The 21,051-nt window shown below is 37.8% G+C and overlaps 2 protein-coding genes across 2 annotated transcripts in view; one reads left to right on the top strand and one right to left on the bottom strand.

Annotated features, from left to right (window-relative positions):
* Positions 1 to 511: 511 nt before the first annotated feature.
* On the bottom strand, positions 512 to 19,190 carry LOC147383393 (putative histone-arginine methyltransferase CARM1). Its single transcript, XM_086427703.1, has 15 exons — positions 18,828 to 19,190; positions 18,658 to 18,726; positions 18,385 to 18,493; positions 9,057 to 9,200; positions 8,696 to 8,799; positions 8,024 to 8,122; positions 7,841 to 7,910; positions 6,698 to 6,794; positions 5,272 to 5,326; positions 3,982 to 4,065; positions 3,452 to 3,529; positions 2,984 to 3,087; positions 2,685 to 2,857; positions 2,456 to 2,592; positions 512 to 860 (listed from the first exon to the last, which is right to left on the bottom strand). The coding sequence occupies exons 1-15, from the start codon at positions 19,023 to 19,025 to the stop codon at positions 798 to 800; spliced, it is 1,584 nt and encodes a 527-aa protein (XP_086283829.1). The 5' UTR covers positions 19,026 to 19,190; the 3' UTR covers positions 512 to 797.
* LOC147383387 (putative small nuclear ribonucleoprotein F) overlaps positions 13,656 to 21,051 on the top strand; it is a 73,308-nt gene continuing 65,912 nt past the window's right edge. Inside the window, exon 1 of the mRNA XM_086427709.1 lies at positions 13,656 to 13,672. The gene's annotated coding sequence lies outside the window, so the exon portion shown is untranslated. The remainder of the gene's footprint in view (positions 13,673 to 21,051) is intronic.

Raw genomic sequence — 21,051 nt, 5'->3', positions numbered from 1 at the left:
GGACAAAGATGGGGTTCAAGAATAATTCGACAAGAGAAAACTTCGGAAAAAAAAAAAAAATTGCTAAAAGTGGGGAATGTAGGAAAAACATAAGATAGATTAAAAAGTAAAAGATAATTACTTTTAAGTGTAAAAATATAAAAATAAATATATATTTTATATATTAAATAAAAAAATACTTTAAAAAATCCTAAAAACAAAAATAATCCGTGATTTTTTAAAAAAATCAGGATTAAATCACTATTATTCTTGATTTTTTGAAAAATACGTGATTTAATCAGACTCCTTTTTTTAAAAATGCAGAATTTTGTCACGATGATCTGATAAAAATTGGATCCTTAGTGAACCAAAAAAATTGAAGGATTGTCCCCAAATAACTCGTCACACAGCTCGACTTTCTTTTCAGAAGCATTTCCAATGACATACATACTGCACAAAAAATTTACTACCTACGACTGGCCAGATTAGATCCATTGCAATCGAATCATTGATGGCCCTTACATGCGTCCTGTTTAGATGAACAGAGCAATTTCTATTATGAAAAAGAAATCTCTGCAGAAGAAACGAATTTCCGCAAGATGATGACATTTCATTAGCAATACACTCAGTAGCAATAATTCAATGGATATAGAATTTACAATGGACAGGGCACTGCTGAGGTAAAAAATGGTAGTAGAAAGGAATAATTCAATGCCCACATAATTTGTTAGAAATGAAAGGCATCTTTATGTTACAGACATGATCTTGAATGTGGTTGTTCAAGAAATCCTGTGTTGGTGTTGAAATAAAATCTCATATCATTGGTTCAAAGGAACCTCCAAATTCGATCCTACTGCATCCGGAGATTGAAGGGGTGTATCCTATTAAGAAGGAAACCATGTGTGTCAAGCTCTAACACATTTTTGTAGAAATTAGATGGTTCTCACCAGCACAGGAAAACCACATACATATAAGAAAAGAAAAGAAAAACAGATTTTGACGACCCAAATGAAATGTTGAACATATGACATTGAACCAGAGTGAATTAGAGAGAAACTTATGTATAATGCTTTTAGTATGTTGTGGGTTCAGTCTGACATTTTTACGAGTAATTTTTTTTTTTTTTCTAATTGCTTCCAAGGTTAAATATTGTCTCTAAGCAATGATTCAGTCTGAGAAAAACCTATACATTCCAAGACAATTCAAAACATTCAATATTTTGTTCAGCCAAAACATAACAAAACTTTGAACAATAGTTGCTCCTCTCTATATAAAGGAAATCAGTAACATGATTTCAGTTTAAGTTGCTTAGTCTAAATAGGATAAACCCGAATTCAATTTTGTAAACCTAACATCTCCAGGATGAACATATTTTTTTTTCGTTTCTTTTTTGCCTTTTAACAAGAGAGCTTCTATTGCCACACCAACTTTTGCTAATGATGTGTGCTAATTCTTTGGAGATTTATATGTGAATTGGAGCGGCATTAGCAAAAGTTGGTGTGGCAATATAATCTCTCTTTAACTAAATTATGTAGTTTGCCGAAAGAAAAAGGGAGAACAATCTTTTCAATGTAATTCCTGCAGACTCTGGTTCCGTAAGCCTAGAAGGTCAATCTCTTGTTTGACAGTGTAGACTCAGGCAACTGTTGAAGGTTAGTTAGGTTAATGTTAGGCCACAAGTGCGTTTCACTTATTCTAGGCGCAAGGGTAATTCCGGGATTCTACACGACAGTTGACGTATAAGTAATGATTAGAGAGTGGGGTCTGTTAGGGAATAATAATTCTGTTAGGATTTTCTGTTATGGTAGAAAGTGGGGTCTGTTATGGAATAATAATTCTGTTAAGGATTTTCTGTTATGATAGAGAGTGGGGTCTGTTAGGGAATAATAATTCTGTTAGGATTTTCTGTTATGGCTAGGTGGTGAGGAGAATATAAGGAGAGGAGTTGGTTTGAGGGGGGACACAAGAAGTTTTATTTTGTATTGAGCTTGCTCATTTTGGAGAGCTTCCAAGCCTCTCGAATGCTTGGCTAGTCTGTACCTATTCAGAGATTAAATATAAATTCTTTCATCCAATTTTCTGCTGCTATCTGTGTTCCCTTAATTTATTATCAGCTCCAGTGCCTATTAGTTAACATTCCTGGTTTTATTTTTACTGATCCAAATCACAAGATGTAATGTGAAAGAGTTGGCCTTGTGAATTGCCTTTGGAAACAAAACCTCATTCTTCAAAATGCTGCAAGAATCTTAGGTTGTCCATAAGGTTTTGCAACTCTTGTGATTGCAATGTTGAGTCTACGATTCATAGAATGAGAAAGCCTTTTTTTTTTTTTTTTAACATTGATCCTTAATTCTTCTATTCCTGGAGCCCAACCCTTTCCTAAAAAATGAAGGAATCCAATCCTTCAGAAAGATTCTTTTTTTAATCCCTATACATGCAATAGCCCCATATCAACCTGCATGTAATTATCACATACCTGATGTGGCTGCGGATCTTGGGACCAAGTATAGTCCTGTGGTTGGGACATTCGATAGTATGGCTCTTTGAGATCAAATTTGGAAGATGATGTCTGAATAATCCCCCCTTGTTCCGCACCAACTCCCCACATTTTAGCTTTGGAGAGTCGAGCACAACATGTCAGAAAGAAAGCCACCCTTCTAACAATACCAACAAAACTGAAGAAACACTAGGATGACGACACTAACCTGACATGGTAAGGTACATTGTGTAGCTCTGAGCATTGTGGGCAACCATGTGGAGCCGTCCAATAATTTCTTGTCCAGCCATGACATATATCGGTTGTGGGAGAACACAACGTATTTGGTACCAATGAGTAGTTGGTGCACCAGGAGCAGTGGTAAGCCATCTTTGAATGATACTGCAGATCATTTCAGTCGAATCCCCATTCAGAAATCAAGATAAAATAGAGATAAAAAAAAAATAGTGATCCAAGCATGGTAATAGTGCAAAGAGATTAAACGACCAACCAAGGATGGATGTTTACCTCCCATTAAACAAGACATCAAACCAACAAGCCAACCCGTGCACTCTAGTGGCAACAGAAGCGATGAATCTCAATGGAATGTCAATTTCATATAGCTCTTCTTCCTAAAAAACAAAGCAATTCAGATGTGTAAAATAGTGATCACTCCAAGTATGCTTCAGAGTTCTTTCTTTCAACAGAGATACATAGAATTCAATTAACACGACATGAAAGAAAATATAAATAATATGACAACCAAAAAAAAAAGGGAGAGAAGAGAAGTAGTGCCACAAAACAGGAATAATGCCATGAAATTGTTCTGAAGGTGCCATTTTTTATGAGAAAATGAAGGAAACAGAAAGGCAGCAGTCATGATTAGAATAATCAAACAAGATGGAATATGAGGACAGAACCTTTAGTATACTTAAAAATATATGATGCATTACAAGTTGGAGGCATCGGATCTTATCTCAAGAGTTTGACTTGTACCTTCATAGAAGTAAAATCTAGTGTGTGAGATATTGCTGGAGCAACCAATAACCTTGGATCAAATGCGTCAACCACAGGCTGTATCAAAAGCAAAACACCCCATAAAAGAAGATCACGACCAATAAATTTTCTGATTATAATGATATTTTTTTTTCACGTTTGTTATGTCAATAGCATGACTATATAAGCTAAGCACATGCACAATAAATAACATAGGCATGAGGCTCTGAATTGAACCATTGCATAGGCAACAAACCTAGTAAATGACATCCAATAGTGGGGCCAACATTTATGAAAGAATAACCAAAGGTTAGAAATGCATATTTTGATACTTACCAATTGCAACAGAATTGCAATTATTCAAAAGAACAATACTACGGAATGGTGTTAAAAAAACTGCATTAAGAGCCATTATCCTCACTTTTAGAAGTTCCAAGCCAAAGTTGAAATATTGTAAAAGGGAACCATAGAGATGATGGGTTTTTCAATCAAAGTATTTCAGAGTTTAGTAGTTAGAATGTTAGATATACCTGGGAAAAGTATCCCTGAAATGCAGATCCATATAATGGACTAAGATTGACCCCATAGTAATTTGGTTGCTGCCAGAAGAGGGACTGGAATACATTCAACCAATAACAATTAGGACAAATTACTTTGCACAAACAAAGATGCTGCTAAGAATAAAATAGAATATGAGATTAATAGACAAACTATGCACAGTCATAGGAGAAACAAGCCCTTACGAAGTGCAGAACAATGACTCAAAAAAAGTAAAATAACATTCTGATGCACATCGACATTGATTCTGAAACAATTAAAATGGATGCAAGGAAAAAAAAAAGCATGGCTTTAATAACATCCATTATAAATAACAGCATTATAACGGTTTTGGTCATATCTTCTAGCCTCACACAGGTTACAAATATTGCCAATGTAAACCTGTTGTTAATAATTATTCACGTTGGATATATTTGGTAGCACCCTAATATAACTGCTTATCACAGTAATTTGAATCCCTTAAAACATTGGTACATATCCTTCTTAGCTTAGTCTTCTCAACCACCTACTTTGCACCTTTTTTGGTTTTAATAAATATTACACTTCAAAAAAAAAAAAAAATTTGAAGAGATTTTCAAGGATTGTAAGCCCAGAACAAGGCACATTTATCAAGGATCGTCAAATACTTGACAGGGTTCTAATAGCGGATGAGTGTATCAATTTGACACTGGGATCTAGAATCCTAGGGATTGTATGCAAGATTGACCTAGAGAAAGCCTATAATAATGTCAATGGGAGTTTATTTCTAAGGGTTTAGTTCATGTAGATTATTGTTGCATGTGTAAATTGAAGGGAGGTATTCCATGTTTCTTGGTGTCTTCCTAGCTCTGTCCTTTCGTTGTTTCAAAGTTGGCAGATCGCTACTTTGTCCTTAGGGCAGAGGATCTTCCGGAAAGAAATGTAGGATCTTCAAAGTTTTTCAAAGCGGCTTCTTTGAGGAATTTTATTGGAATAGAAAGATGTGTGTAATGGGTAAAAGTTTTCTTTGTAATATGTGATTGTATAAGGCAGGTTTCCTCGATAAATAAAAGTAATTTAAAATGTTAAGTTTGTTCCCTAGATACATAGAAGCAATTATTAATTAACGACAACATTAAAAACAAAAAAATGTTTATGGGGAAAAAATCTCACTTTCAAACAAGTGCATATCACCATCATCAAACCCTTATTCCAATAATATCATAATAAAATATACTGATAATAGACAAATCAGGCCTTCAAAAAAAAATAAAAGAATAGACAAATCAATCTTCTAATTATACCTTATCTGCCAGTTCAACATATAAATGTTCATCGCTGAATGGTGCCATATGCATCCTACAGAAGTAACCAATCTCAAGAAATTAGAACCAAAAAGGCCATGAATATCAGATGAAGGAAATTTAGATGCCAGAGGGTTATGGAAAAAATGAATACAAAGGATTATTCCTTTGTTACAGTTCATCAATCATATAATAGGTGCAAAAGCTACAAAATTATAGCAAGAAATGGAAATAGAATCAGGTCAATCCCTTAACCCAAATCAATCCAACCCTGTTGTAGTGGGTTTTGGTAAATGTCATTGATTGCAAAAAAAGAAATCCAACCTGAGTTTGGGTTATACCCATCCTTTGTTACAGAAGTAAAACAGATATACATTAGGGTTCTGAGGGAACTGGCAAATATACTCTGTAAGAGCCATATTTGTTTGAATTAAACTTATAGAACATGCTTTCATCAGAGCGCAAATACCTTGAAGTTGGAAGGAAAAATCTCTGTTGAAAAGACCAAGTTGCCCTCAAGGCCATAGATTCTTTAGAACTGCTTTTCATGGTGGAATACCTTGAAAACGTAAGGAATCTTAACTAAGAAAAGAAACGGGGTACCGGAGGAACACCCTAATCTTTGGGATAAGTTGTTGTAAGATCATCCCCAACCCTATGCTTCCTTCGGCTATTTGCTTGGGGGGTTTGGAACGAGAGAAACAACAGGGTGTTCAATGGTAAGATCAGAAACTCTCATACAGGCTTCTTGGAGATTTTGGGCTACTTGTACCTTTGGCCAAAACAACACATAGAGTTTGCGGGGATTACCTTTGATGACTTTGTTTTTAGATGGGATTCTCTTTGTAATCATTGATGTTTTAATTTCTTTCGTTTTTCAGTTTTTTTGAGGCTGCCTCGGCCTCCTTGTATTTTGTTCTTCCACTATTCAATATATTATACTTTTCAAAAAAAAAAAAAATGTGGACTTCACATATGCAAGAGGATTTAGCAATCCATAAAATACTTTATTTTCCCCATAAAACTAACATAAAAGGGAAGTGAAATGCCTTACAATAAGACTAAGACATACTGCATGTACTGAGAAACAAGATTGGAAAGCCATATTCCAGATCTACCAAAACACAAACAAACTCCAAAATATAAAAATAACAAATACAACAAACTTCAGTCAATGCTTGTCAAAAGAAAATAAATAAACCTATAAAACCGATATATCTACCCTTCAGAACTAGACCGCAACTCAGTTTCCAAAGGAAAACTAACAACGTTTTTCACTGCAATTTTAATGTTGCAATGAAAACCATAGATTTCCTGAAAATATTCCCAAATCAAAGTGCATGTTTTTATTTGTTTAAGATCCAAGTTCAGGCCAAACATCTTCAACAGAATATGGGAAAAACTGATCATGTAGGGCCACATTCACCTTCCAATGGTGGGAAACATTTTTCCATTAGGAACAAGCAACCGATCCCTTGCAATCACATATGACTCCAGCATTCTTTCATTGACTAGTAATGTGCCTATAAAACACCAAATTCAGGCTTATACTTTTTGCAATATGCTTTGTTGCAATAATTTTCTTTCACATTCAGAAGAATCAGTAGCATATAAAGGATCTATATAAAAGTGAACAGAGTACTTGAATAAGCAGGAGGATATTTGAGTCAGAAGAACTGGCAAATTAGTCCTGTCCCTAAAGAGGACCTTTGAACTACACTGGTCTTACACTGCAGAGGCCAGTTTGTAGTCCTGGTTCACATTATTGAGTGCATCTTGTCTTGTCAGTTCATGCCTATTCTTGGAGATTCTTCTTGGCAACAATATTCAAAATACATACTCACCATATCAGGGTTTCGATACATATTTTTTCCTCTTTGTCAAGGCGAAAAAGAAACCGAGCAAACAGTAGTTGACTGACACGGTCTTTCGACTGGTTTTCTTGGCTCAATGACCCCAAAAAGGAAACTCGGTTTTTTCTGATTGCCCGAGAAACATAGTTGAGGATGTTTAGGTAGATATCTGTACTCCTCCCAACCTTTGACAACCACTAAAACCGCTAACAGTCCCTTTAATCCTGCCCATTCAGCCCTTTCCAATTCCTTTCCCCGCCACCCACCCAAAAAAAAAAAAGGGAAAAAAAGCACTCCATTGGGAGGCCGAAACGGTAAGGGTTGTTTAGGTCCTAGGGAGACCAAAACGCCATGAGTCACCAGGCTCAATTCCCAGATAGAAGTGATGAGATAGTGTGTAAACCTTAGCATGTTCTACAGAATAGAATACAAAAATGTTAACCAAACTACAGCCCTAAAAATAGGTTTTGCAATTTATAAAAATATATTACACCATAATATTAAGGCTTTGCCATGAAAATTGCATGTTCCTCAAGATATAGCAATTCACTCTTTCAAAAGACTCCAAATGGGGATTTCACAATCACACAATGGCAATCATGATGAGAAAAAAAAAAGTGCACCACTAAATGTTTATGACATGCACGCATAAAGGAAATAGCATCCCCCCAACCACACCCACCAGGAACAAGTAAAGCACAAGGCACGAAACTTACCCATTGGCTCAGAGATCAGAATATCCGCTTTCACAGGCAAATCAATTTCCTCAACTTTACCTTTGACCACCTGCAATTTAGATAACAAATTACCAGCAAGAAAATTATGATATTGACGAAAGATAGTAAAGAAACAAACTTCGAGATTAACATTTGGTGCTAAAGGAGAAAATATAATCCCACCGTAATCCGTTGTCCCAGTGATGGATTCCCAGCGATGAGTCTGCGTGCAAATTCCACCATTTCAGATGCCTCCACGGCATAAACATGTTTTGCACCAGCCTAACGAAAACAAAACTGAAGATTATTTTGCATACTGCAAGAGCTATGAGCCAATTAGTGAGCTATTATTTTTTTAAACAAAAAAAAAAAAAAAAAACATTGTGATAAGAAACAATATTTGAACCCATAAAAAATATATAAATTTGGATCTTGATCTTATATTGAGGTATTTCAGTCATTATACTCTTTTGAACCAACCCAATTAGGCAGGCCGACTAATTTAGCAGTAAATATCATTTTTGGCCACTTTCTTTGATGTCAACATCATTCTTCCTCAAACATCCTTAAAAAATTTAATCTTGATAAACATATTTATTAAGAGCATCATGGATCAAATAGTCTGTCCTTAATAAAAAAATGTCAACAATTAGGTAGAAAAAGTTAACTTTTAACATTTCTTAAAGGGAATTCCATTACTTGAGCACACCATGGAATCGACTTACCCTTACAAACATATGGTGAAATAACATGCCTACGTGTTTCAACATAAAAAATACATGCACAAACAAAGAGAAATAACATACATTATGCACAACGCATCACAGAGTTGTTTTGATGACAAATTCAGTGTACCTGAGCGGCAAATAATGAAAGAATACCACTACCAGCACCAACATCAACCACCACACGATCAATAAAATCAGCACGGTTCTCAATGACTGCAGCATAGTAAGATCCTGGAGCAAGAATGAAATTACTATGTCAAAGAAAATTTCGTTTAATTATCTTAACATGCTAACCATCACATACTTGAAACTTTGAGTAGACAAACATCACAATTTCATCAAAATAAATATTCTTTAGTGACACAATAAAATACAAGGTTGGATAATTTTTTATTTTTTTTAAAAAACCGCCAACAAATTGTCAATAAAAGATCATTATTGTCGTACAAGCTGAAAAAGAACAACAAATTACAGTCCAATAATATAACCTGTCCTCACAAAATCCTGTAACATATTTTGCTGATGCAGGAGCTGTCCATAGTAATGGAAGTACATTTTAGCAGAAGATGCCTCTATTTTATCATCAAACTTGCTTGTAGGAGCTAAAATTGTTCCATTTTCCAATTGAGTTCCTGGAAATGAAAAACAATAAACAATCGTGATTGTTTACAATGAGTAAGCTTCACCTGCTAATTAATTACCAAAAAACAATGATAGAATTTCTACATAAAATGTGCATGGAATATGGTTTTAAACATAAGCTGGAGCGAGTACATATCAATGGCATTTGTTGACACTAACATGATATAGCAATGCAAATTATCTTCCAATCTTACCACTTGATCATGGTGTTATAAAGAATAGCCGGCCCATGAGTTTATCCTTAGCATGTTAGGCCTCACCTTCTTAGGGTGTAAACTCTTCAATGAGATCAGTGGCCTATTTTTTGAGATCTCATTTAAGGTGGGAGACTATGTGTAAGGATGGCATGTAGTTGTATGTTTGTTGTTATTTAGGTCTCCTCGACTTCATTTGTATCGTTTTGCCCAGTTTCAATACATTTACACTTGAAAAATAAAAATAAAAATAATTAACTTTTGCGTATTGGAAACTCGGATGCCAGTACAATTCAATACATTACAATGTAAACAATAACAGGATTCAATATGCATGACCATTTGGAGATTGCGGGGTCTTAGGTTTAGAAATTTGGGGTCTTTAAACGGTGCATTGTTAGGGAAATGGCTATGGCGATTCGGAGTAGAGAAGGACGGATTATGGCATAAGGTGATAGCGGCAAAATTTGGGGAAGACTCCTTCAGAAGGGAGAGTGGTGTTGCTAAAACCCATATGGTTGTGATGTTTGGAAAGGTATTCTTAAAGTTCTCCCCCAAGTCAAAAATAGAGTGGCTTTTAAGGCTAGGAAGGGTAATAAAGTCAGATTTTGGGAGGATACTTAGTGGGGTGTGGGCTCCTTGAAGGAAAGTTTCCCATCTTTGTTTGCCATCTCAAGGAAAAAAATATCCCGATTACAAGTTTTCGCGGGGCGGATGTTGGAGGATCTACTTGGGACCTAGGGTTTTGGAGGTCGTTGAATGATTGGGAGTTGCCGGAGGTTTCTCGTTTGTTGGAGTGCCTTGTTAATGTTACTAGAGGGACGGATGAGGAAGATTCAAGAATATAAGTTACTAATAATAATGGGTTGTTTTCTGTGAGAGAGTTCTATGATGATTTAAATAGGAGTGGGGATTTTGTGTTCCCCCATGAGGCGTTTTGAGGCCCTAGAGTGCCTTCTGAAATGGCTTTCTTTGTGTGGACTGCGGTTAAGGGCAGGATTTTATCACTTGACCAGTTGCATGCGTGGGTAATGAGGAGTCGGCTAATCATCTTCTTTTGCATTGTTCAGGGGCAAAGGATATTTGGGATCATTTCTTATACTTATTCAGTGTGGAGTGTTGCATGCCGGGTTCGGTGAGAGATCTTTTGATGGAGCGGTCTTACTTGGGGGAGAGCTTTCGTCTCTCCAACAAGTTGCTTTGGAGTTTAACGCCGTTCGCAATTACATGGGGTCTTTCAAAGGAAAGAAATGCTAGAATGTTTGAAGAGAAGTCTAGCCCGTGCAAAGAGTTATTTTTGTCGATCCTTGGCGTTTAAAGGGCTTTTCTTTGAGGACTTCATAGTCTGATGGGACTGCATTTGTATTTTGTCAGAGCCTTAGCGCCGGGTTGTTCCTTTTTCTTGTTTTTTTCTTTGCTTTTCCCTTTGGTAGGTCATCTCGATCTGCCACTAGTTTTTATTTCCTTTAATCTATCCAAAAAAGAAAATTGTATGACCAAAACACAAGCCTATCGCCGTAGCCCAGCTTCTGTTACACATTCCAATGCCAATATTTGCTGAAATCATGGCTTGAACCACCACAATTTTCATTAGGAATAGATATATGAAACATATGTCAGCAAAATGATTTTTCACCAGAAATTCATTAAAAAAATATAATCTTCTATGAAAAATATAAAATGTAAGAGCCCATGCAACAAAACGATATTTCTGCAGAGGCAAGCCACAAAATTTTTTTTGTCAAAACTACATAGCTATTAAGTAATAAATTGATGATGATTAGAAGCACATGAAATGATCCACAAGATTGATTGAGAATGAAGACGACGACGGTGCAGATTGAACGGAAACTGTTCGAGATAAAAGGAGTTTGGATACTACGGAGAAGAGGTTTAGAGGTGAGGGAAAAGGGTAGTAGGCTCGAATCGAGTCTTCACCTTTTGGAAGATGAAGCAGAATGGGTAGCTATTCAACTTGACAAAGCGAGAAGTTCAACAAAAACCTTTAGAGCCAAGTTTTCGAAGGATGGACGAATATTTCTGATTCAGGAAGAGCAGAACTCGTTTGGTAGATTTCTGAAGCTACAACAGTTCTCGGATAGACTGCGGTCACGAGGGGTAGTGTTCCCAGCAGGTACAGGAGGAAATGGCTGGGGGGTTCTAAGTATGGCCTTTAAAACAATACTAAGTCCAGACGAGAAGATGAAGGAACGGGTGGAGGAGGGAAGGAAGGTTCTGTCGTGGGCTGAGATAGTAGATAAACCGTCTACCGCGAAGTCAGTAAGAGAGGTTCCAGAAGTATCAGGCAAAAAGGTGAGTTACATCAAGGCGACGAAGCAAGCTCACAATCAGGCAGTTGTACAAGCTCACAATAATGGGCTACTGTTTGGGAAATGGAGATGGTCCTTTATTTGTAGCACAACAGCCATGGAGGCGGATTGGGAGGGGTTTTTGGAAGAAGTGAAGCTCGCTTATTCAGAATGCTCGAGTATCAAATTGTTAGATTGGATACCAAACAATAAGATTCTGATGTTGGGTAGCAGAGTAGCATTCTTGAGGGTGAATGAGAATAGATCACTTGTAGTAGGAGAGAATACGTTCATTTTACGCCCTTGGTTTGCAGATTGCAACTCTATTAAATCAGAGAGGAGGGAAGATGGGTGCTGGGTCAGCGTCAGTGGGTTACCGTTCCATTTGTGGAAGAACCAGGCGTTCAGGGAGATTGGAGCTCAGTTGGGCGGTCTCATAGAGGTGGATTCGAGTACCCTTCATTGTGCGAAGTTGGATAGAGCGAGGTTGAGGGTGGGTTGTTCTCAGTGGAAGACGCCTAGAAGACTATTTATTTGGGTGGATGGATTTCGGTATATGGTAGGAATTGAGGTGGTAGGGGATGAAACAGTAAGGAGGGAATCTGTAGAGGCGTCGGGGAAAGGAGCTGTGGAAGTGACCAGCAAAGTTGCAGATAGATGCTCATCAGTGGCTGAGGTTGGTTCTCAGACAGAGATAGAGGAAGCTCAGTTGGAGAAGGAGATGTCTGGCAATATCGAAATGGAACGGGATTTATCAAAGCCAAAGGGAAGAGACGTGCATCATAAGCAATTGAGCCGGCGAAAATTTAAATTTTATGTCAGTAGCAAAATTCGAGTTAAAAGCAACCTCAAAATGAAGCCACGTGGATGGGCCTTTAAAGACAAGAGTATAGGGAGGTTGCTAGCTAAAGCAGCTACTAACTTAACGTATACTAGGTGGCTGCGCAAGAATGGGATGATAGAGAGGAGCGGGCCAGGAGTAATCGAACGGGGTTTACATACTTCAGGGGCCCATAGTCCTGGTGGTGGGCCTACAAAAAAGGAGGTTAGAGAAGTCCAGCAGGAAACGGTCCAGGGAAGACACGAGAGAAAGCTGGGCTCGCGGCAGCCTATAGGCCCAGTAAGAAAGCCCAAATCGAAGATTAAAACCGTAAAGAATCGAGTAGGTCCAACTGAAACCCGGAAAAGAATTGGGCTGAAAACTAAGCAGGCCCGTGGGAGTTATATGAGGCTTTTGTATCTAAGAGGACTGTCCAGCATGAAACAACAGACAGATGAGATCAAATCGATTATTTCTCATTTACTGACTATAGCGAGGGAGGCACACAAGGAAGCTGCAGATTTAGGGAACAAGGGGAGAGAGCAGGAGAATTCGAGGGATATGGAGGACACAGACAGGCTGATGTATCAGAAAGGAGTAGCTGGAAAATTCATAGTTCCAGGAGAGGGGATGATCGAGGATGAAGGTTGTATGAGAACGACGATGCACAAAGGTAGATTCGTTGGAGGAATAGGGGGGGAGGGAGGGCAGTCGCAGGGAGACAGAGTAGGTGAAGGTTGGAAGAAACGAAACTCTCTAACAGAATTGGAAGACGATACAGATGAGAGGCTCACAGAAGGAGATGAAGACTCGGAAACGATAAAGGCGATAGGATCCTTTAATCCAGTCTCTAAGTATTCGGTTAGAGGTCGTAACATTCACGGGGATCATATGGAGTTGTCGTTTGACCTAGGGTACTCGAGCAGTTTCAGTGGGTGGCAGGATAGTCGAGGATATTTTTCAAGAGAAGGTATCTCTAACTCTTCTCTGATTCCCTTCAATGTTGTTCTTTTCCCTTCTTGGAACAACTCTCTGGTAGTTTTTGGTTTGGGTTCTGTTTGGTTTTCCTGTTGTTTTTCTGTTTCGGTAAACAGGCTTCGAATTCCGTTAGTCTTGATCAATTCCCCCAAGAAAAGTGAGTTGTCTCAGGATGAGGTTTATTTGAGGGAGATTAGGACAGATGCCCTTCGTCTTTCTTCGTCGGCGATTCCCTTGACTCAGGTCCAGGAAGAGGTTACTGGTTTGGCACGGACAGGAGGGTATTTCGATGGACATTGGGATGATAGAGGGTTAGAAGATCCAAACTCGATTCAGGTGGAGAAATTGATAGTAGAGATGGAAACAGTCGAATGGTTGATGGGCCAAGCCTTGTATATGGCGGAGGAATTCGGAATAGTACCGGAAACAAAAGATAAGGATTGCTCGCTTATTTTAAGAGTAGTAATAGGAGATTCAAAGGATAGGGCGATGCTTGAGGAGAAGTTGCAAGAGATAAGCAAGGAAAGTGGCGTAGGGGTTGAAGAATTGGGTATAGTAGACTCGGATAGTCAGGAAATTCAAACATTCAGGGATGGTCAATCGAATGAGGTTGTTGTGGTGGCGCCTATGGAAATAGTGAAGAGGATTTCGAGGCCAAAAGTGGCCAGTGAGGTGGAATAAGGGTAGATGTGGATCTTGGGTTAAGTTAGGGTTCTTATTTAGGTTTTTATGTCGATCAAAATTTTGTCTTGGAATGTGAGAGGTTTGGGAGTTGACATGAAGAGGGCGGCAGTGAAAGCTTTTATCAGAAAAAAAAAACCTAGCTTAGTTACTCTTCAAGAGTCAAAGCTTTCAGTATGTGAGGACAGGATGATTAAGGATCTTTGGATAGGAAATATTGGTTGGGTGGCTCTTCCAGCTCTTGGGAGTGCAGGTGGTATTATTTTGATGTGGAATAAGGACTTGATTCAAGTGATCGACAAGTTGGTAGGGGCGTTTTCCATTTCCATCCTTTGTAAGTGTGTGAATGAGGAGTTCCAATGGGTTTTTTCAGGGATTTATGGACCAACTATAAGTAGGGAGAGACAACAATTTTGGGAAGAACTAGAGGATCTCGCGGGTTATTGGGATAAACCTTGGGTGTTGGGTGGAGATTTCAATGTCATCAGATTCATTAATGAAAAGAATGGTGGGCAAGGAACTACTAAGGGGATGAGGGATTTCAATGCTTTCGTTAACACATTTGCGTTAATGGATTTACCATTGCTTGGCAGAAGATTTACTTGGTCCAATAATCAAGCAAACCCTAGGATGTCCAGATTAGATAGATTCTTGGTAAGTGGGGAGTGGGAGGAGAAGTTTCGTGATGTGGTTCAAAAGGCAGCTCCTAGTCCTGTTTCAGATCATACTCCTATTGTTATTGAGGTGGGGCAATGTCGTTCCAATCCGATTCCTTTCCGCTTTGAGAATATGTGGCTCCTTCATCCAAATTTTGCAGATCTAGTGAAAGAATGGTGGAGTGACTGCCCTAGGTTGGGGCACCCCGGTGTGGTCTTCAAGAATAAACTCAAATTTTTAAGAGAGAAATTGAAAAAGTGGAACAAGGAAGAACTGGGGAGGGTAGAGCTGAGGAAGGAGGTGCTACTTAAGGAAATAGAAGCTCTAGATTTCAGGGAGGAAGTGGGGGAGCTTGAGATAGAAGAAAGAATGAGAAGAACGGAGCTTAAATTAGAATTCCAAAGAGTGGCTTTGATGGAGGAGATAAGTTGGCGACAAAAATCTAGGATCCAGTGGCTAAAAGAGGGAGATAATAACACTAAGTTTTTTCATAAGGTGGCCAATTACCAAAGAAGAAACAACCAAATTGTCAACTTGATGATTAATGGAAGAAGGGTGGAAGGAGAAGAGAGTATTAGAGAGGGTGTTGTGGGATACTACAAAGAGCTTTATAGGGAAAGAGAGAATATAAGACCTCGCCCAGACAATCTTGATTTCAATTCGTTAACTCATGAAGAGAGAGAGTGGTTGGAAAGGCAAATTGGAGAGGATGAAGTGAGATTAGTGATTGCATCCATGGGGGGGAACAAAGCACCGGGGCCAGATGGATTTACAATGGAATTTTTCAAGCATTGTTGGGATATTTTAGCCGAAGACTTCATGAAAGTGGTGTGGGAGTTGCAAGAAAAAGATTGCTTGGATTATGGCCTTAACAGTACTTTTGTGGCTTTAATTCCCAAGAGAGTGGGGGCAGAAGACTTGAGCGACTTCAGGCCTATTAGTTTAGTGGGGTCGGTGTATAAGATAATTTCCAAGGTATTGGCAAACAGATTGAAAGAAGTGATGAAGAAATTAATTGGCTCAGAACAAGGTGCTTTCCTCAGGGGGAGACAAATTCTGGATGGTGTGTTAATGGCTAATGAGTGTCTAGACTCTAGGATTAAAGACAAGAATGTGGGGTTAATAGGAAAAATTGATATGCAGAAGGCTTATGATCATGTGAGTTGGGAGTTTTTGCAGTATATGTTGGGCAGGATGGGCTTTGGTTCTAAGTGGATTGGGTGGGTTATGAAGTGCGTCACTTCGGTTTCTTTCTCTATCTTAGTCAATGGCAGTCCGGCAGGGTATTTTAGGAGCTCCAGGGGTTTGAGACAAGGGGATCCATTATCCCCATTTTTATTTCTTATAGTGACTGAGGCCTTGGGGAAACTATTTAGGAGGGGAGTTGAGATAGGAAGGTTATCGGGGTTTAGAGTGAATAGTGAGGGTCCTTTGATATCGCACTTGCAATTCGCAGATGACACCATAGTATTCTTAGATCCTGTCAGAGATGAAGTGAGAACTCTTCGGGTTTTGTTATGCTGCTTTGAAGCAATTTCAGGTTTACATGTCAATCTGCAAAAAAGTAAGTTGTTTGGAGTGTGTGAGGTGCCGAACATCCGAGTCTTAGCTGCTATTTTGGGGTGTCGTAGTGATACGCTTCCTTCGTCCTACTTAGGGTTACCTTTAGGGGCTCCGTACTGTAGTAAAAATATTTGGGAGGGAGTCATCGAGAAAATGGAGAAGAAATTGAGCACTTGGAAGGCAAAGTATCTATCGAAAGGGGGTAAGGTTACATTGATTAAAAGTACTTTAACGAGTATCCCGATCTACTTATTATCCTTATTCTCTTTGCCTAAATCAGTAGAAGCTAAGATTGAAAGTCTCATGAAGAATTTTTTGTGGAATGATAATATGGGTGGTAGAAAGTATCACTTGGTGAATTGGAAGTTAGTATGCACTCCAAAGAAGAATGGAGGTCTCGGGATTAGAGGGCTAAGACTAACGAATAAAGCCCTCTTGGGTAAGTGGCTTTGGAGATTCGGGGAAGAAAGAGACAATTTGTGGAGGAAAGTGGTTAAAGCTAAATATGGAGAGAAGGATTTTGGTTGGTATAGTGGTGAGGCAAGAGGAACTTATGGATGCAGTGTGTGGAGAGGTATTCTTAAGGGTGTTGATGAGTTTGATAAGGGGATCAGATTCAAAGTGGGTTTTGGGGACAAGGTTAGATTTTGGGAGGATAATTGGTGCGGATCTTCTTCTCTGTCTACCCAATACCCATCCTTGTACGCTTGCTCTTTGAAAAAAAAAACTCGGTAAGGCAATGTCTGAGCCAGAACGGAAACACAAATTCCTGGGATCTGGGATTTAGGAGGAACTTCAATGATTGGGAATTGACGGAGGTTACATCTCTTCTAGATCTCCTTAATTTGATCCAAGTCAGAGAGGACGATCAGGACAAAAGGGAATGGTTAAAGACTAAGGACAAGAAGTTTTCTGTCAAGTCTTTTTACAATTGCTTGCTTCCGTTGGGAGAGGTTTCTTTCTCTCCTTCGGTTATTTGGTCCACTCGGGTTCCTTCTAAGGTCTCGTTCTTTTTATGGCTTGCCTCATTGGGTAGAATTCTCACCTTGGATAACTTAATAGCTCGGGGGTGGATTACACCAAATTTTTGTTTCCTTTGTTCTAAGAATGGAGAGACTGTCAATCATATCCTTATTCATTGTTCTTTTGCCCGTGCTATTTGGATGTTCTTCTTATCGAGTTTTCACATGGATTGGGTTCTTCCATTATCTTGGTTTGATCTTTTAAAGGGGTGGAGTTTCAATATCTTTTCTGCTAGGAAGAGTCATCTCTGGGCTATCCTGCCATCTGCTATTGCTTGGGGTATCTGGAGAGAGCGCAACAATAGGGTATTTCAAAGCAAGGAGAGCTCATCTCACAAAGTGATCTTAGAGATTTTGGGGTTACTGTTTCTTTGGTCAAAGATGAGTAAGGACTTTGATGGAGTGCGCTTTCAAGATTTCGTTTTTAATTGGGACGACATTTGAGATCTTTAGTTTCATGTAGATGGAGCTTTAGCTTTTTCTTTTTTGATTTCTTTATCTGTGCTTTTGTGTTTTTTTGTAGTTCTTGTTTCCAGTTTTTTGTTTCTCTTGTTTGGTTGTAAGGGGGCTACCTCAGCTTCCTCTCTTTCTCTTTTTCCTTAATGAAATTTATATTTATCAAAAAAAAGTAATAAATTGATAGGTTCAAGAAGCTTTTTCTCTTTTTTATATGTAAACCCATTACAGTGCATTGTGACTAATTGAACGCATTTTCCTGTCCATCCAAAACCTTGAACATCTTTCTATTACAATATAGACCAAATATCAAACCATTTACCAAATTTTGTTTCTTATCTTTGACAGCTAAACAACAAATATTCCAATAAATAATAATTAAAATTAATATTGGAAAACATGTGTACAGATGCAGCTGTGTTTTGAGGGTCTCTCATTCTTACAAATCAAAACATAATATTTCTAATCGACAGAAATTATGCTCGGTATCATACCAGAACCTGCACCAGCCACTTCGTTCTTCCATTGTTGGAATGCAGAATGGAAGGCTTTACTTATATCCTCTGTTCTAAATACGATGGAAATTGCAGTTGAATAAGATTTCTGGTTCAAGAGGAAAATTTATTATAGAATCTCCATAGATAACTGAAACACTTTCGGTTCAATTCCAACACATAATAAGAACACTCATCTTTCTAATCCAACAATTTCTAGCAATCTAAGTAAGCATTCAAACATAATGAAAATCCATTAAGTAACTACGTTACCTCGTCGTTCTCGCTGGTTTCAGAACCTTCGTTCACGCAAATTGATTCAACTGGACCTGACTTGTAAATCTGAAAAACCAAAATCTCAATCGAATTAAAGTTTTTCAAGCTGAAGATTCATGCAAACAAAAAATGATCTAAACTTAGCAGAAAATGAAGAAGAAGCTAACCTTAGTGGTTCGAAGATCGAAATGAAGAACATTACTCTCTGATTCTTGGTGGAATCGAAGCTGAGAAACTCCAGATACAACACTGAAACGAGCCATTGCTGCTGAAGCAGGACCTATAGAAGAAGAAGAAGAGAGTTTGGAGATGGAGATAAAATTGAACTCATGTTGCTTCGAGTTTTGTCCAAAAGAATCCTCCATTGTTGATCCTTCTGGAGCAGAAAACTAGGGTTTCTACAGGAGGAAATTAGGGTTTTGAGGTCGATGTAAACCTGTAACAAAGCCAAAAAAGCGCGGAGATGGGAATTTTTGCAAAGAAAGTGAGAGAGACAAACTCTACAGTAAGCCTTACATATGGGGTCGGCTACTTCGACATAGTGAGTGAAGAGAAATCCTTTCCTTACTAAGTGAGAAAAAAAAGAGGCCTTACTAAGCCTCATCCACCATCAAAAATACCTCGTAATACGCCAAATAAAACCTCGATTACTATAACGAATTCGATGATAATATTTACGCATCTCGGGGTTGTTTTGACGGTGGATGAGGCTTAGTAGATCCCTTTTTCCTCACTATTCTAGTAAGGATAGTTGGACTCGGGAGTGAAAAACTCCGAAACAAGACTTCTCTCCCGCTTTATTTGCTAATCTGTGCTTTTGTTTTACTCATACATTAAGTTTGATGGAAACTCCCGCTTTACGATGTATCAATCAGGACAATTACTTGTGGGCCCAACTGATACATTATGGCATGAATTGGTTGTTTTAGGGTTTATATGTTTTTTTAGATTCTTTTACGATAATTATCTCTAAACCTTACCTTTTGCAGTTGATTACAATTTTTTATTTTATACTAAAATGTTAATCTATTTTAAAAAATTATAAATATATAAAATATGGTAGATTTAAAAACTACTCCCAATGCTTTGGTCGAATTTAAAGATATCCATGCATTTTCTAATTCATGAAATATCCTTTGACCTCAGTCTTTTATCTGAGAAATTCCATCACATTCAAGTTTTGAAAAGGAAAAAAAAAAAAACTTCTAGGTTAAATAATGACTCTTATCTTCAATCTTAGGAACGAGATATGATTTTGGGAGAGGATGAAGATGACAGGTTTTTGAGAAGAAAAATCAAAGGATTTCATCGAGGGGTTGGAGAAAGTGTAAAGAGGTTCTATAATTAAAAGAAACCACCCCCCCTCCCCCTCTACTTTCTTGACTTGGAATGTGACAGAATTGTAGATTTCTTTCTCGAGATACACAATTATACATGTTTATGAAGATGTGCAATTGTGTATCCCAAGAAAAGAAAATTTACGATTCTGTCACATGCCATGTCAAAAGAATAGAGGGGAAGTATGTCAGAGGGGAGGGGAAGTCAGAAAATCACAAGTCTAATTAAAATTAATAATTGTATTATAGGAATGTTTATTGTTATTATTATTGGTAAACCTATTTTTGAAGAGCTAAGTAACTTGGTGATAACAAGATTTGAACCTAGGTCTCTAGTATTATCACCCAAAATTTTTACCAACTAAGCTAATTGAAACAAGCAAAGATAAAGGTTTTTGGGAAAAAGAAAATCAAAGACTTTGTCTTGCGATTGAAGACGAGGGTGTTTAAGTCATTTTATTATAGTAGTTTGTGTTTAATTGACGAAAATGCCTTTTAAATAATAATGCATCTGAATGAGAAAATTACATGATCATTGTTAAAAATCGTGATAATCTAACTTTGTTTTAGATGTTCTATGTACGTACCCTTCACATAACCGTAGATCTTTTGCTTCGAGATATACAAGGACAAAGATTTATGATTCAAGGAGTGTACAAAAAAGAGCGTCAGATTATCACGATTTGACTATAATAAGAAGAGAAAAAAATGAATTTTTGGCAGAATTATATAATTTTTTTCCCTAAAAATTCTCTCTTATAAAGAAGTTTATTTATGGAGTGTCTTAGACCCACGAGATTTACCCTAAAAATAAGATTATTCGATCAATTGATTTACCCTATAAGTAAAGATTATATGAACAATCATTTAATAAATCTCTAATTTCCAAGATAGCTAAAGGTCGTAATTCAAAATAATTATAAAAAAATCTCATCCATGCCAAAACGAGGCTTAACGAGCTAAATACGCTAGAATGTAAATTTGATTGATTCCATGGTTCGAACATCGGACCTTCCCAATATAACAAAATGTGTTCAAACTGAAACCTTAGAAT

This window comes from Akebia trifoliata, chromosome 16 (genome assembly GCF_017979445.1).
Source record: "Akebia trifoliata isolate Shusen 1 chromosome 16, ASM1797944v1, whole genome shotgun sequence".
In the NCBI taxonomy this organism is placed as follows: domain Eukaryota; kingdom Viridiplantae; phylum Streptophyta; class Magnoliopsida; order Ranunculales; family Lardizabalaceae; genus Akebia; species Akebia trifoliata.
This window is presented reverse-complemented; position numbering and strand designations above follow the sequence as displayed.

Coding starts and splice junctions, on each gene's coding strand:
- LOC147383393 (XM_086427703.1), bottom strand. CDS start 19,025: ATGGAGGATTCTTTTGGACAAAACTCGAAGCAACATGAGTTCAATTTT. Junction 18,727..18,827: donor TCGATCTTCGAACCACTAAG/GTTAGCTTCTTC, acceptor TTGGTTTTTCAG/ATTTACAAGTCAGGTCCAGT. Junction 18,494..18,657: donor AAACCAGCGAGAACGACGAG/GTAACGTAGTTA, acceptor CTCTTGAACCAG/AAATCTTATTCAACTGCAAT.